The sequence below is a fragment of the Entelurus aequoreus genome, linkage group LG08 (assembly GCF_033978785.1).
Source record: "Entelurus aequoreus isolate RoL-2023_Sb linkage group LG08, RoL_Eaeq_v1.1, whole genome shotgun sequence".
Taxonomy (NCBI): Eukaryota; Metazoa; Chordata; class Actinopteri; order Syngnathiformes; family Syngnathidae; genus Entelurus; species Entelurus aequoreus.
Genome location: NC_084738.1, coordinates 50,494,570 through 50,508,776, shown reverse-complemented (window position 1 = coordinate 50,508,776; position 14,207 = coordinate 50,494,570). Strand labels below are relative to the sequence as shown.

The 14,207-nt window shown below is 39.4% G+C and overlaps 1 protein-coding gene across 6 annotated transcripts in view; it reads right to left on the bottom strand.

The window, feature by feature from the left end:
* Positions 1–764: 764 nt before the first annotated feature.
* LOC133656009 (large proline-rich protein BAG6-like) overlaps positions 765–14,207 on the bottom strand; it is a 55,900-nt gene continuing 42,457 nt past the window's right edge. For 4 of the 6 annotated variants that reach the window (XM_062056736.1, XM_062056734.1, XM_062056738.1 and 1 more), the window contains exons 23-25: positions 14,033–14,140; positions 12,947–13,093; positions 2,120–4,738 (exon numbers count right to left, since the gene is read on the bottom strand). In XM_062056736.1, the coding sequence (XP_061912720.1) occupies positions 4,613–4,738; positions 12,947–13,093; positions 14,033–14,140 (381 nt within the window). In that variant the 3' untranslated portion in view covers positions 2,120–4,612. Of the gene's footprint in view, positions 1,111–2,119; positions 4,739–12,946; positions 13,094–14,032; positions 14,141–14,207 lie in introns of those variants that run through there. The other 2 variants (XM_062056737.1, XM_062056739.1) reach the window with 2 other exon arrangements.

Genomic DNA, 14,207 nt, shown 5'->3' with positions numbered 1-14,207 from the left:
ACCTGCTACATACACTTTACAATCAGATGTGTGCTTATTCTTGTGTCATGTTAATGTTAATGTTCATTTATAAATAGTAATCATGAAATGTGGTCACTAGATTGCATAAATGCCAATAAAAAACTGTGTAATGATACATTTTACAGACAAATCTTTGTACAATGTATTCCATGCTTGTACTAAAGCACACACATCTCATTGTGCAAAATGTGAACGTTTTTAAGGTGAACTTATTCATGTGATCTCTGAAAGGGGTCTTAAATTATTCCCCAGCAGGACCCCCACCCAGACTTTCAACATACAGCTCATGAAAAACAAGATGTTTTATTTTCATTGTCAGTAGGCCAAATCACTTAAATTAGGAAATAATATATGGATTATATTATATATTTATATATATTATATATATGTATATATATATATATTAATATAATAAAATATTTAACTTATGTCAGGTGTGGCGACAGTGTGCACATCTGATGTTGCACACATGTGCGTCACTGAATGCTCTAAGAGTTTTTGTGTTTGCTCAGAGTAGACACATGAAAAATTAGTTGGAACATTGGTGGAGACCCTTTGTCAGCGCTTATTATCCAATCCAATCGATCAGATTGGTGGATCCACCAGTAATTGATAATCTGAATAATTTGATTTCCACCAGAACCTCCAGTTTTCAGGTTAAAGGGGAACTGCCCTTTAAAAAACCAAAAAATTGCCTGTCGTTCACAATCAAGACAAATGCATTTTATTTTTAATGCATTCTAATTTGTAAATAAAAGTCTGCTCACAACACGCCAATTGGAGGTCCTCTATTCTATTCCGCCCAGTAAAATCCAATAAAATACCATTCAAAAAGTGCCAAAAATACTCCATTTATATTTGATGACTTGAATATGAACCAAGTATTAGTGATGTTATAAGCTCCAACACAGACAAACTATTTAAGCAGCGATCACCAGCTTGTGTGATTATGTTGAGATCATTGGCTGGTGAGCTGCTTTCTCGCATCAGAGCTCGTGAAAGTTTCTTCTAGATGAAAAATAATGCCCCTCACCTGGATAGTAAAAAGATGATCCAACAAGTTGGTACACTTTGACAGCCAATTTAGACCTGAAAATGGCGAGAATTATTATTATTCGCCAGGATTATGAGTCATTCTTAATCTAAACGGGAATATATGAACATCCTATTAGTCGGAATCCTAATAAAATCAGACATTGTACAGTAAGTGATCTTTTATTATGTGTGTTGGCTCTCATTTATTTACTATTTGAATGCATAAAAAAACTAAAATTGTGTGTTATTGTCTTACATAAGGATTGTGAATGATAGGCAAAGCTCCAAAATAAATGCAGTTCCCCTTTAACCGAGTAGTGTTTTGCATATTTGTGTACTCTTTTCTATGCACCGTTGCTGGGTAGCTTTTCTACGCAACAACACGGTCCTTTTGTGTTTGGGCCAACTGAAAGATGACTGGAGCTTTGCACCATTTGGATTTATTAGGTTATTTTGTAATTTAATACAGCGCTAAGAAGTTGTCGGCCAAAAAAACTTGTGTAAGTGCAAACATTTTTCACTTGTTTATAAATAGTTGATTTATATAGGCTAGTAAGGTAAAGTTTTGTACCTGACAAGTTTCGGCTATCTTGCTTCTGCAGCCTTCCTCAGAGGTGTCACGTGATGTTAGTGTGACGTCATCTGTGACGTGTTTACCTTACTAGCCTATATAAATCAACTATTTATAAATACACATTAGTAGGCTAAATGAACCTCTTTAACATATTTTTCACTCGCATCATGTGAATCTCCTGGGGGCTAAACCCCCGCCCCTTTTCTTAAAACCTAGCGTCACTTTTTGAAATTCATTTAAGAATGAAAATGACTTGTTGATTCTCCCCAAAGATGTTTTGATATCTGACGGGGCATTTATTTCAGTTCTTGAGAATGCTTCCATGTGCTCAGCACTGGCGTCAGACAAACCCTGCCGCACTAACCCTCTCCCGCTTCACACAGACAGGTAATACACATTGTTTGGTGTTTAACTAAGCACACCATTAGCGCCGCCGAAAACGATACATTGCTACTGCTGTGAAGTTTCCTAAAAAAAACAACTCAAAGCTTTGTCCAGCTGTTTACTGATATATTGTCATGTTTATTGAAGGGAGAAAAAATAAAACAGACAGTTTGTAATGACAGTTTTACTATTCTACAAATTAAACAAGTTTACTAGTTTTGTTTTACTTAATTTAAAAAAAAAAAAGCATAGGTCTTAAATGAAGCTACATTACAGCGTGAGGTATATTGTGTATACAGTCGTCCGTCCTTCATCGCTGTTAATTGGTTCAGTTTTCACCAAGTAGGAATATTTTCAGAGTCAGAGGATATAAAAAAAACAAAGTGTCCAAAGTGCAGCCCGTGGGGTAATTTTGAACCTGAGGTTGTTTTTAATGGCTCTTGCCAGATTGTAACATGAGATATGTTGTCCCCTTTAAAGGCCTACTGAAATGACATTTTTTTATTTTAACGGGGATAGCAGATCCATTCTTTGTGTCATACTTGATCATTTTGCGATATTGCCATATTTTTGCTGAAAAGATTTAATAGAGAACATCGACGATAAAGTTCGCAACTTTTGGTCGCTGATAAAAAAAGCCTTGCCTGTACCGGAAGTAGCGTGACGTCACAGGTTGAAAGGCTCCTCACATTTCCCCATTGTTTACACCAGCAGCGAGAGCGATTTGGACCGAGAAAGCGACGATTACCCCATTAATTTGAGCCAGGATGAAAGATTTGTGGATGAGGAAACGTGAGAGTGACGGACTAGAGTGCAGTGCAGAACGCATCTTTTTTCGCTCTGACCGTAACTTAGGTACAAGCTGGCTCATTGGATTCAACACTCTCTCCTTTTTCTATTGTGGATCACGTATTTGTATTTTAAACCACCTCGGATACTATATCCTCTTGAAAATGAGAGTCGAGAACGCGAAATGGACATTCACAGTGAGTTTTATCTCCACGACAATACAACGGCGAAGCACTTTAGCTACAGAGCTAACATGATAGCATTGGGCTTAACTGCAGATAGAAACAAAAGAAATAAACCCCTGACTGGAAGGATAGACAGAAAATCAACAATACTATTAAACCATGGATTTGTAACTACACGGTTAATGCTTTCCAGCCTGGCGAAGCTTAACAATGCTGTTGCTAATGACGCCATTGAAGCTAACTTAGCAACGGGACCTCACAGAGCTATGATAAAACATTAGCGCTCCACCTACGCCAGCCAGCCCTCATCTGCTCATCAACACCCGTGCTCACCTGCGTTCCAGCGATCGACGGAGCGACGAAGGACTTCACCCGATCATCGATGCGGTCGGCGGCTAGCGTCGGATAGCGCGTCTGCTATCCGAGTCAAAGTCCTCCTGGTTGTGTTGCTGCAGCCAGCCGCTAATACACCGATCCAACCTACAGCTTTCTTCTTTGCAGTCTTCATTGATCATTAAACAAATTGCAAAAGATTCACCAACACAGATGTCCAGAATACTGTGGAATTTTGCGATGAAAACCGAGCTTTTTGTATTGGATGCAATGGTGTCCGGATACTTCCGTTTCAACGATTGACATCACGCGTATACGTCATCATACATAGACGTTTTCAACCGGAAGTTTAGCAGGAAATTTAAAATTGCATTTTATAAGTTAACCCGGCCGTATTGGCATGTGTTGCAATGTTAATATTTCATCATTGATATATAAACTATCAGACTGCGTGGTCGGTAGTAGTGGGTTTCAGTAGGCCTTTAATAAACGAAAATTCTACTGCCATGTTGATAGTCGAATCAGACTATTCCGAATTGAATCATTGTATAGTCGACGAAACTAAGACAACCCTAGAAAACATCCATCCATTTTCTACCGCTTGTCCCTTTCGGGGTCGCGGGGGGTGCTGGAGCCTATCTCAGCTGCAATCGGGCGGAAGGCGCCCCCTCATCGCAGGGCCAACACAGATAGACAGACAACATTCACACACTAGGGCCAATATAGTGTTGCCAATCAACCTATCCCCAGGTGCATGTCTTTGGAGGTGGGAGGAACCCGGAGTACCCGGAGGGAACCCACGCAGTCACGGGGAGAACATGCAAACTCCACACAGAAAGATCCCGAGCCCGGGATTGAACTCAGGACCTTCGTATTGTGAGGTACACGCACTAACCCCTATGACACCATGCTGCCCCCCTAGAAAACATTTCAATATCAAATACAAAACTACTTATTTTTGAAATGTCTTGTAGAATATTACCTTATATTTTTACTTGCTTACTTATTCCTTTATTTTTACTGCAGCGATCTTGCTTTTATTGTGATTGTTATGAAAAACAGCAGGAAAGGGGGCTTAGACACTTCATTGACGACCGTACACATAAAAAATGTTTTAACTCAAATTATCCTACTCATAAAAATGTTTGTTTTCTGCTGTTTATTCAAAAATAATGTTTTCGCACAACACTTGACGAGCTCTGTGGAAATTATTGGTCCACAGTTGTCGGAAATAATGGGTATGAGCGTTCTAAATGCTGCTGTTACGGTCATTTCACCTTTGACCTCGGATTCAAGCTCCATGATTGCAGTCTGCATTTTCAGAGTCATCTGAGGAGAAAGCTTGATGTGTATTGGGAAATCTCTGAGCGCTGTAGTCTGGATCTTCCTGCACTCGCACTTTGATGTCGTTCTTCACCTGGTGGCAGAGAGACACATAAGGAGTTACAATTGCTAAACTGACACGCTTCATCCAAAACCAAGTCACTTCTTGAACCACTAAACTAAAACTGTTAATAAACCAACATCTGCATCCTCTTCTCCAGCTTTAGTAAGCTCAAAGGTAATCGTCATAGTTTCACAGCTACACTTGAAAATACATCATGTGGGAGTGGATATATTTTGTGCAAACCATTTTTCCAGCTTGGAATAATTATGCAACATAAATGTTCAGTGATTTAAAACAAACAATTGGATTTTATTTAGGATTTTTTTTCCTAACAAACTGAAACAGAATACTAGGGTAAACGGCTTATTTTATTTTACTTAATTCTATATATTATTTATATTTATTTGATCATGTATTAATAATGGTTTAGTAAACAGATACTCTATGTAAAATTCCTTGGATAATTGAGTAATCGGGTAAAACATATTTTTGTTTGGTTAAAGAGCAATTATAAAATGAGACATTTAATCATGAACGACTTAGTCAAGCCAAAATATGTTGCAGGTACACGATTTGTGCATTTTGAGGGGTTTCTGTCAACACCAAATACAAAACAGGTCAGGATTGACTGTTGCATCACGTCTCAGTGGATGACCACTTCTTCTTTGGTGGTTTTAGACCACTCTTCTGTATCAATAAAGTACATTGCCATTGTATTGTCTGTTCCTTCGCTTCAGAAACAGCACTAAATATACAAATCATAGGGGTGTCCCGATCCGATAGTTGTATCGGTCCAATATACAATAAAACAGGTATCGGATTGTTTTGGCCTGCATCTAAAAACGTCTAATATAAGAACTGCGATACATAATTGCGATCCAAACATCGCCTCTTGCTAGCTTCGCAGACAGATACCAGGTTGTTTCCATTTGAAAGATCTTTAAGAGTCTTTACTTCAAAACAATGTGAAACTGAACATACAGAAATAAAGTTAAGTCAATACAACTTACATGTGATACAAAATTAATTAGTTGTGACCTTCCAACACAAAAGAAATGCATTAAAACAAATGCACTATATCAATACTAATGTATATTGGATGCCATATACATGCTACTAATTAGCATTACAATTTTACAAGGCAATTAACACCTTCACATTTGATAATCAAAACTACAAGTAAAATACATGTTGTCTTTAAAGAGCTAATGTGTAAGAAGTACAAACCCTGTTTCCATATGAGTTGGGAAATTGTGTTAGATGTAAATATAAACGGAATACAATGATTTGCAAATCATTTTCAACCCATATTCAGTTGAATATGCTACAAAGACAACATATTTGATGTTCAAACTGATAAACTTTTTTTTTTTTGCAAATAATCATTAACTTTAGAATTTGATGCCAGCAACACATGACAAAGAAGTTGGGAAAGGTGGCAATAAATACTGATAAAGTTGAGGAATGCTCATCAAAGACTTATTTGGAACATCCCACAGGTGAACAGGCAAATTGGGAACAGGTGGGTGCCATGATTGGGTATAAAAGTAGATTCCATGAAATGCTCAGTCATTCACAAACAAGGAAGGGGCGAGGGTCACCACTTTGTCAACAAATGCGTGAGCAAATTGTTGAACAGTTTAAGAAAAACCTTTCTCAACCAGCTATTGCAAGGAATTTAGGGATTTCACCATCTACGGTCCGTAATATCATCAAAGGGTTCAGAGAATCTGGAGAAATCACTGCACGTAAGCAGCTAAGCCCGTGACCTTTGATCCCTCAGGCCGTACTGCATCAACAAGCGACATCAGTGTGTAAAGGATATCACCACATGGGCTCAGGAACACTTCAGAAACCCACTGTCAGTAACTACGGTTGGTCGCTACATCTGTAAGTGCAAGTTAAAATTATTCTATGCAAGGCGAAAACCGTTTATCAACAACACCCAGAAACGCTGTCGGCTTCGTCTAAGATGGACTGATACAAAGTGGAAAAGTGTTCAGTGGTCTGACGAGTCCACATTTCTAATTGTTTTTGGAAACTGTGGACGTCGTGTCCTCCGGACCAAAGAGGAAAAGAACCATCCGGATTGTTATAGGCGCAAAGTTGAAAAGCCAGCATGTGTGATGGTATGGGGGTGTATTAGTGCCCAAGACATGGGTAACTTACACATCTGTGAAGGCGCCATTAATGCTGAAAGGTACATACAGGTTTTGGAGCAACATATGTTGCCATCCAAGCAACGTTACCATGGACGCCCCTGCTTATTTCAGCAAGACAATGCCAAGCCACGTGTTACATCAACGTGGCTTCATAGTAAAAGACTGCGAGTACTAGACTGGCCTGCCTGTAGTCCAGACCTGTCTCCCATTGAAAATGTGTGGCGCATTATGAAGCCAAAAATACCACAACGGAGACCCCCGGACTGTTGAACAACTTAAGCTGTACATCAAGCAAGAATGGGAAAGAATTCCACCTGAGAAGCTTAAAAAATGTGTCTCCTCAGTTCCCAAACGTTTACTGAGGGTTGTTAAAAGGAAAGGCCATGTAACACAGTGGTGAACATGCCCTTTCCCAACTACTTTGGCACGTGTTGCAGCCATGAAATTCGAAGTTAATTATTATTTGCAAAAAAAAAATAAAGTTTATGAGTTTGAACATCAAATATCTTGTCTTTGTAGTGCATTCAATTGAATATGGGTTGAAAAGGATTTGCAAATCTTTGTATTCCGTTTATATTTACATCCAACATAATTTCCCAACTCATGGAAACGGGGTTTGTACAATATTTCCTGGCAAACACTTTGTAGGATATACAAAATACAAAGCCGGCACGTCAATTTAATGGTAATAAACTACCAAGAACAAACTGAAATGAATGCATATTGGAAAATGAGACTCAGAAGCAGGGCTGGTTTTTGCGATGGGCAATGTGGGCGACCACCCAGGGTGCAATCTATGTGAGAGCACACGCACAGAACAAAACAAAAACAGTTTTATAGACTACCATCGCTCATTTCCATTAGTGGCCCTTTGCTACAAGGTAAGGGCGTCAGTTTGCCGACCTGTCTCTCACAAACAGACGCGTAATATTCCTCCTTTTCCAAAGTTCGCCTCTGGTGCAGGTCTTTAAAACCTCCGCCCATCTCACCCATGTGTTAGAACTCGAGGTGGAGATAAGGCAAGGGAGGGTTCGCCCAGGGTGTAAATCTAGCTAGGACTGCCTCTGCTGTGTAGGAAAACAAAATACAACAACTGAATGGTAAATTCTAAATTATATAGCGCTTTTACTATAACTGAACGATACCCAAAGCGATTTACATTATACATCACATTCACCCATTCACACACTGATGGCGGAACCTGCCATGCGAGACGCTAAACACGACCCATCAGGAGCAAGATGAGTGAAGTGTCTTGGCCAAGGACACAGTGGTTGTGACTAGAATGGTGGAAGTTCGATACCAACCAGGAACCCTGAAGAGACTGGCATGCCATTCTACCATCTGGGCCACGCCATCCCATATTCAGTACACTCAAGAGTCCGCTCAAGCACTTCTATCCAGCAGTAGATCCCACGTGATCACAACAACATACCACTTGATCAAACCTTTTCTAACATTCCACACTATTATGTATTATTTTCGTCGATATCGTATCGTAACAATAACTGTATCGACCAATTGTCAAGGCTGCTATATCGGTATTATATCGTAAGTGAAAATGTTCTGTACACCTACCATATTGTAACACATTTTAACAAATCATATTTTTTTGCAATTTTAAAGTCTCTAACTATTATCATTACACTAATGCATACTTTAACTGTAAAATTACGTTCTGACCCTTAAATAGGTTCGTGAATTTGCGATGTACAAAACCCAAAACCAGTAAAGTTGGCATGTTGTGTAAATCGTAAATAAAAACAGAATACAACGATTTGCAAATCCTTTTGAAATTCTATTCAATTGAATGAACTGCAAAGACAACATACTTAATGTTGGAACTGAGAAACACTTTTTTTTGCAAATCTTTAACTTAGAATTTAATGGCAGCAACACATTGCAAAAAAGTTGGCACAGCGACATGTTCACCACTGTGTTACATGGCCTTTCCTTTTAACAACACTCAGTAAACGTTTGGGAACTGACAAGAGCAATTTTTGAAACTTTTCAGGTGGAATTCTTTCCCATTCTTGCTTGATGTACAGCTTAAGTTGTTCAAAAAGTATTTTAGGCTTCATAATGCGTCACACATTTTCAATGGGAGACAGGTCTGGACTACAGGCAGGCCAGTCTAGTACCCACACTCTTTTACTATGAAGCCACGCTGTTGTAACACGTGCAGAATGTGGCTTGGCATTGTCTTGCTGAAATAAGCAGGGGTGTCCATGAAAAATACGTTGCTTGGATGGCAACATATGTTGCTCTAAAACCTGTATGTACCTTTCAGCATTAATGGTGCCTTCACAGATGTGTAAGTTGCCCATGCCTTGGGCACTAATACACCGCCATACCATCACAGATGCTGGCTTTTGAACTTTGCGCCTATAACTTTGCGGAGGACACGACATCCACAGTTTCCAAAAACAATTTGAAATGTGGACTCGTCAGCCCACAGAACACTTTTCCACTTTGCATCAGTCCATCTTAGGTGAGCTCAGGCCCAGCAAAGCCGGCGGCGTTTCTGGGTGTTGTTGATAATTGGCTTTCGCTTTGCATAGTAGAGTTTAACTTGCACTTACAGATGTAGCGACAAACTGTAGTTACTGACGGTGTTTTTCTGAAGTGTTCCTGAGCCGATGTGGTGATATCCTTTACACACTGATGTTGGTTTTTGACGCAGTACCACATGAGGAATCGAAGGTCACAGGCATTCAATGTTGGTTATTTCCAGATTCTTTTAACCTTTTGATGATATTACGGACTGTAAATGGTGAAATCCCTAAATTTCTTGCAATAGCCCGTTGAGAAATGTTGTACTTAAACTGTTGGACGATTTGCTCACGCATTTGTTCCCAAAGTGGTGACCCTCGCCCCATCTTTGTTTGTGAATGACTGAGCATTTAATAGAAGCTGATTTTTATACCCAATTATGGCACCCACCTGTTCTCAATTAGCCTGTTCACCTGTGGGATGTTCCAAATAAGTGTTTGATGAGCATTACTCAACTTTCTCAGTCTTTTTTGCCACTTGTGCCAGCTTTTTTGAAACATGTTACAGACATCAAATTAAGCTAATATTTGCAAGAAATAAAGTTTACCAGTTCGAACGTTAAAAGTTTCTTGTCTTTGCAGTCTATTCAATTGAATATACTGTAAGTTGAAAAGGATTTGCAAATCATTGAATTCTGTTTTATTTACGATTTACACAACTGCCAACTTCACTGGTTTTGTATGTCTCTTACACCCAGGCTACAAGCTATGTTGTTAACAGTTTTAGCTAGTGCGGGTAACTTATCTTCGACCACTAGCTAACAGTAAGTAACATTGTGCTTTTTTCCCCCTTAAATCTGATCAGAGATGCTGAATGTCTTTTTACTTGCCGTATCATAAGTGAAAACGTTGTATCGGGACACCCTAACATTCATAGCTTTACACACTGTCAGAAATGATAGAAATACAAATTTAACCATGAAGGATGGTAAAATTTCCTTTAGAAGGCAGCAACAACAAGGAGGCTGAAGAGCTGCAAGTTGCACACTCCTGGTGAGGAAAAGACCTACACTGCCACCCTCAGATGAAGAGAAACTGGTAGGATGGCCAGGAACCACCAAAAATGTCTGCAAAGTGGTGAGACAATAAAATAAATTGTCAGCGTGCCGACTGCCAACACGCGTAAATCTGGGCCCAAAAATAAGGAACGTTTCGCCCCGTAATGCCAAGATGTTTTTAAATCTCGGCTTGAAACTAGAGATGTCCGATATTATCGGCCGATAAATGCTTTAAAATGTAGTATCGGAAATTATCGGTATCAACCTCCCGATATTCCTGGGAGACTCCCGAATTTCAGTGCCCCTCCCGAAAATCTCCCGGGGCAACCATTCTCCCGATTTCCACCCGGACAACATTATTCGAGGCGTGCCTTAAAGGCACTGCCTTTAGCGTTCTCTACAACCTGTCGTCACGTCCGCTTTTCCTCCATACAAACAGCGTGGTGGCCCAATCACATAATATGTGCGGCTTCTACACACACACACACACACACACACAAGTGAATGCAAGGCATAATTGATCAACAGCCATACAGGTCACACTGAGGGTAGCCGTATAAACAACTTTAACACTGTTACAAATATGTGCCACACTGTGAACCCACACCAAACAAGAATGACAAACACATTTCGGGAGAACATCCGCACCGTAACACAACATAAACACAACAGAACAAATAACCAGAACCCCTTGCAGCACTAACTCTTCCGGTACGCTACAATATACACCCCCGCTACCACCAAACCCCGCCCCTCCCAACCCCCATCTCCCGAATTCGGAGGTCTCAAGGTTGGCAAGTATGCTCTGGTATACTCTGGACTGAAGCTGTGTGCCTTCATTGTTTTTGTAGCTGTTGTTTTGAGGCATGTTTAAAAAAAATTAAAAATAATGCACTTTGTGAAAGTCAAAGTATAGTATTTCCCATAGTTGTAGTGGGTATTAGGATTATCTCAGGGAGAGCATGTCCCAAATTCTAAGATGCTGTTTTGAGGCATGTTAAAAAAAATAATGCACTCTGTGACTTCAATAATAAATATGGCAGTGCCATGTTGGCACTTTTTTCCATAACTGGAGTTGAAGTTGTTCTCTTATTTTGGAAAACCTTGTTTTTGATTGATTGATTGATTGAAACTTGTATTAGTAGATTGCACAGTACAGTACCTATTCCGTACAATTGACCACTAAATGGTAACACCCGAATAAGTTTTTTAACTTGTTTAAGTCGGGGTCCACGTTAATCAATTCATGGTACAGTTACATTGTTTAATGCATCCAGCGGGGCATCACAACAAAATTAGGCATAATAATGTGTTAATTTCACGACTGTATATATCCGTATCGGTTGATATCCGAATCGGTAATTAAGAGTTGGACAATATCGGAATATCGGTAAAAAAGCCATTATCGGACATCTCTACTTAAAACCCACTTATAATTTCTGGGCTTAAACTCTGCGCAAGTCGTGTGATCCTCTATGTCTGTTATTGCTTTTCTTTTTATTTTATTGATTTCATTTGACTTAGTTTAAGATTTCAAATTATATATTGTTTATATATCATGGTGTAGCACTTTGGAAACAGTTTTTGTAAAATGTGTATCATACAGTAAATAAAGTGGATTTATTGGATCAACAGTCCTTACATCTTCTTGTTGTTCTGAGTATAAAAACAGTTTTACATAACGTGACAAGCCTGTGTCAACTTCTGCCCACAAGTGTTTCTTATCTTTCCTATCTTATCGCACACAATAGACAATTATCCGTCAGTTGTTGAAAACGCAGCTTCTATTTTTGGGTTGCAGCTAGCGCATGTTCGATTCCCACTAAGTGACTGTGAATGTGAATGGATGTCAGTGTGCTGTGTTTTACAAGTGTCAGTCTCGATATGTGTGCTGAGCAAGTGACCAATCCAGGATGTAGTCAGCCTTCCATCAAAAGTCAACTAGGATAGCCTTGAACTCCCTATGATAAGCGGTACAGAAAATGGATAGAAGGACTAACAACTACAGTTGTTACCCGAATTAAAATGATGCCAAAAGATGCTAAGGAATTGTGCACTCGGGATCATGCACGACGCTGCTACTGTAATTGAATTAACCATGGTGGATATTTCTTTACAAATATATTTTACAGTATAGACAACATTTATATTTGGCTATGTGATTACCCAAACAAGTACTCTCTGCATAACATTAGCTAAATATCGTATTGTGTATGAATTCTTTTTCAAGGCCTAATTTTGGTCAAAATCGAATATATATGCATTTTAAATTGTATTTTCAATATCAGTGAAATAATAAATATTAAATGACAATAAAAACAATATACTGTCCTTCTTAGCTCCTTGACACTTTGATGCATACTTCATTGAATACCATTATCTTAACTTTACTGTTGCGTTTACACAGATGTAAACAAAAAGAAAAAAGATTAGCTTTAACGTTTACACTGGTGTTTTTGACACAGGGCCAAAGACTGCAAAAAAAACAAAACATGGCATAGCTTTCAAGTGAGGGGTGTGTCATGCCTGTGTTGCATATGCTTCCTGTAGCTCTGGCCTCTGCAGCTCCCCCTGCAGGCTGTTTGTGGCAGTGACCGGCAAAGCTCCAACAGAGCCAGCTGCTCGACACACTGCATCTGACAAGGAGAGGTGGGGTCCTTCACGCTCTGTCATCTGATGAGGTAAGACACAGAATACAGGTGAACCACAACAGCAGTTCTCAGGTTTTTTTGCAGGAATTGAAATACCGGTCTATCTCTGGTCTATAGCTGCTACTTTTACCCCCAGACTTTAAATTCTGTGTTTTATACAATGCTGCGCCTAATTTATTGATTTTTCCGGGGTCACGAACCTAACGCAGCCAAGAAATCAACCTCGTCACATGGGACCAATGAAATTGTTTGCAATAAATCAAACGCACTATGCACTCACGACAGTCAAAAGTGATTGACCCAGCCATAGAAAAAGGAAACAGCATTGTATTAAAAAAGACTTGAGGGTGTAAACACTGCCAAAGATGCATCAACAAAGTATTGAGCAAAAATTCTGAATAAATGTAGATAATTTGCCAAAATTATCTACATTTCTACAATCGGGCGGAAGGCGGGAATAAGCGGTAGAAAAATGGATGGATGGATCTACATTTCTGGTTTTTCTGTCAAGATGGGGTGCTGAGTGTAAATTGATTAAAGAGTGAACAATTTAAAGGGGTCTGAATACTTTCCATATGTGCACTCGGGATCATAGAAAAAAATCGTTATATAACCCCTTTAAACACAAACAACGTACCAAAATTAACCGAAACCGTGGTCCGAAAACTGAGGTTCGGACCGTACTGTGGGTTCCCTGTACCTTTGCACCCCTAATGTGCCCTAGGTGTTGCACAGACTATTCAACTTTAAAAGCCACTATTAAAGTTTTTTTAAACATTGACTTGTTGCTAAAAGGTGATTTTGGCAGTAAAAAATATTTTCTTTTGCACTGATGTGGGAGTAGCAGCCACCCTGGGATGCCATAGAGTGCATTGTTTGAGAAGTACTGCACTACACTGTCAGTGACTGAGTCTAGATAATGTTTGGTTGTATGAGAAAAGTTGTGTGTTATAAGACTCACCTTCCTCCTCTTTGCGGGCATGCCGTGGAGGTAGGCATCAGACAACGCAGGCTGAGCATTAATCTTCCTCTGAGACAACGTGTCGTGCCTGATAATAGGAACCCACTCCTGCGACAAATACTCTAATCATTGACATGTTTGTGCTTAAACATGTATGTTTGTTAAATATCCAGGA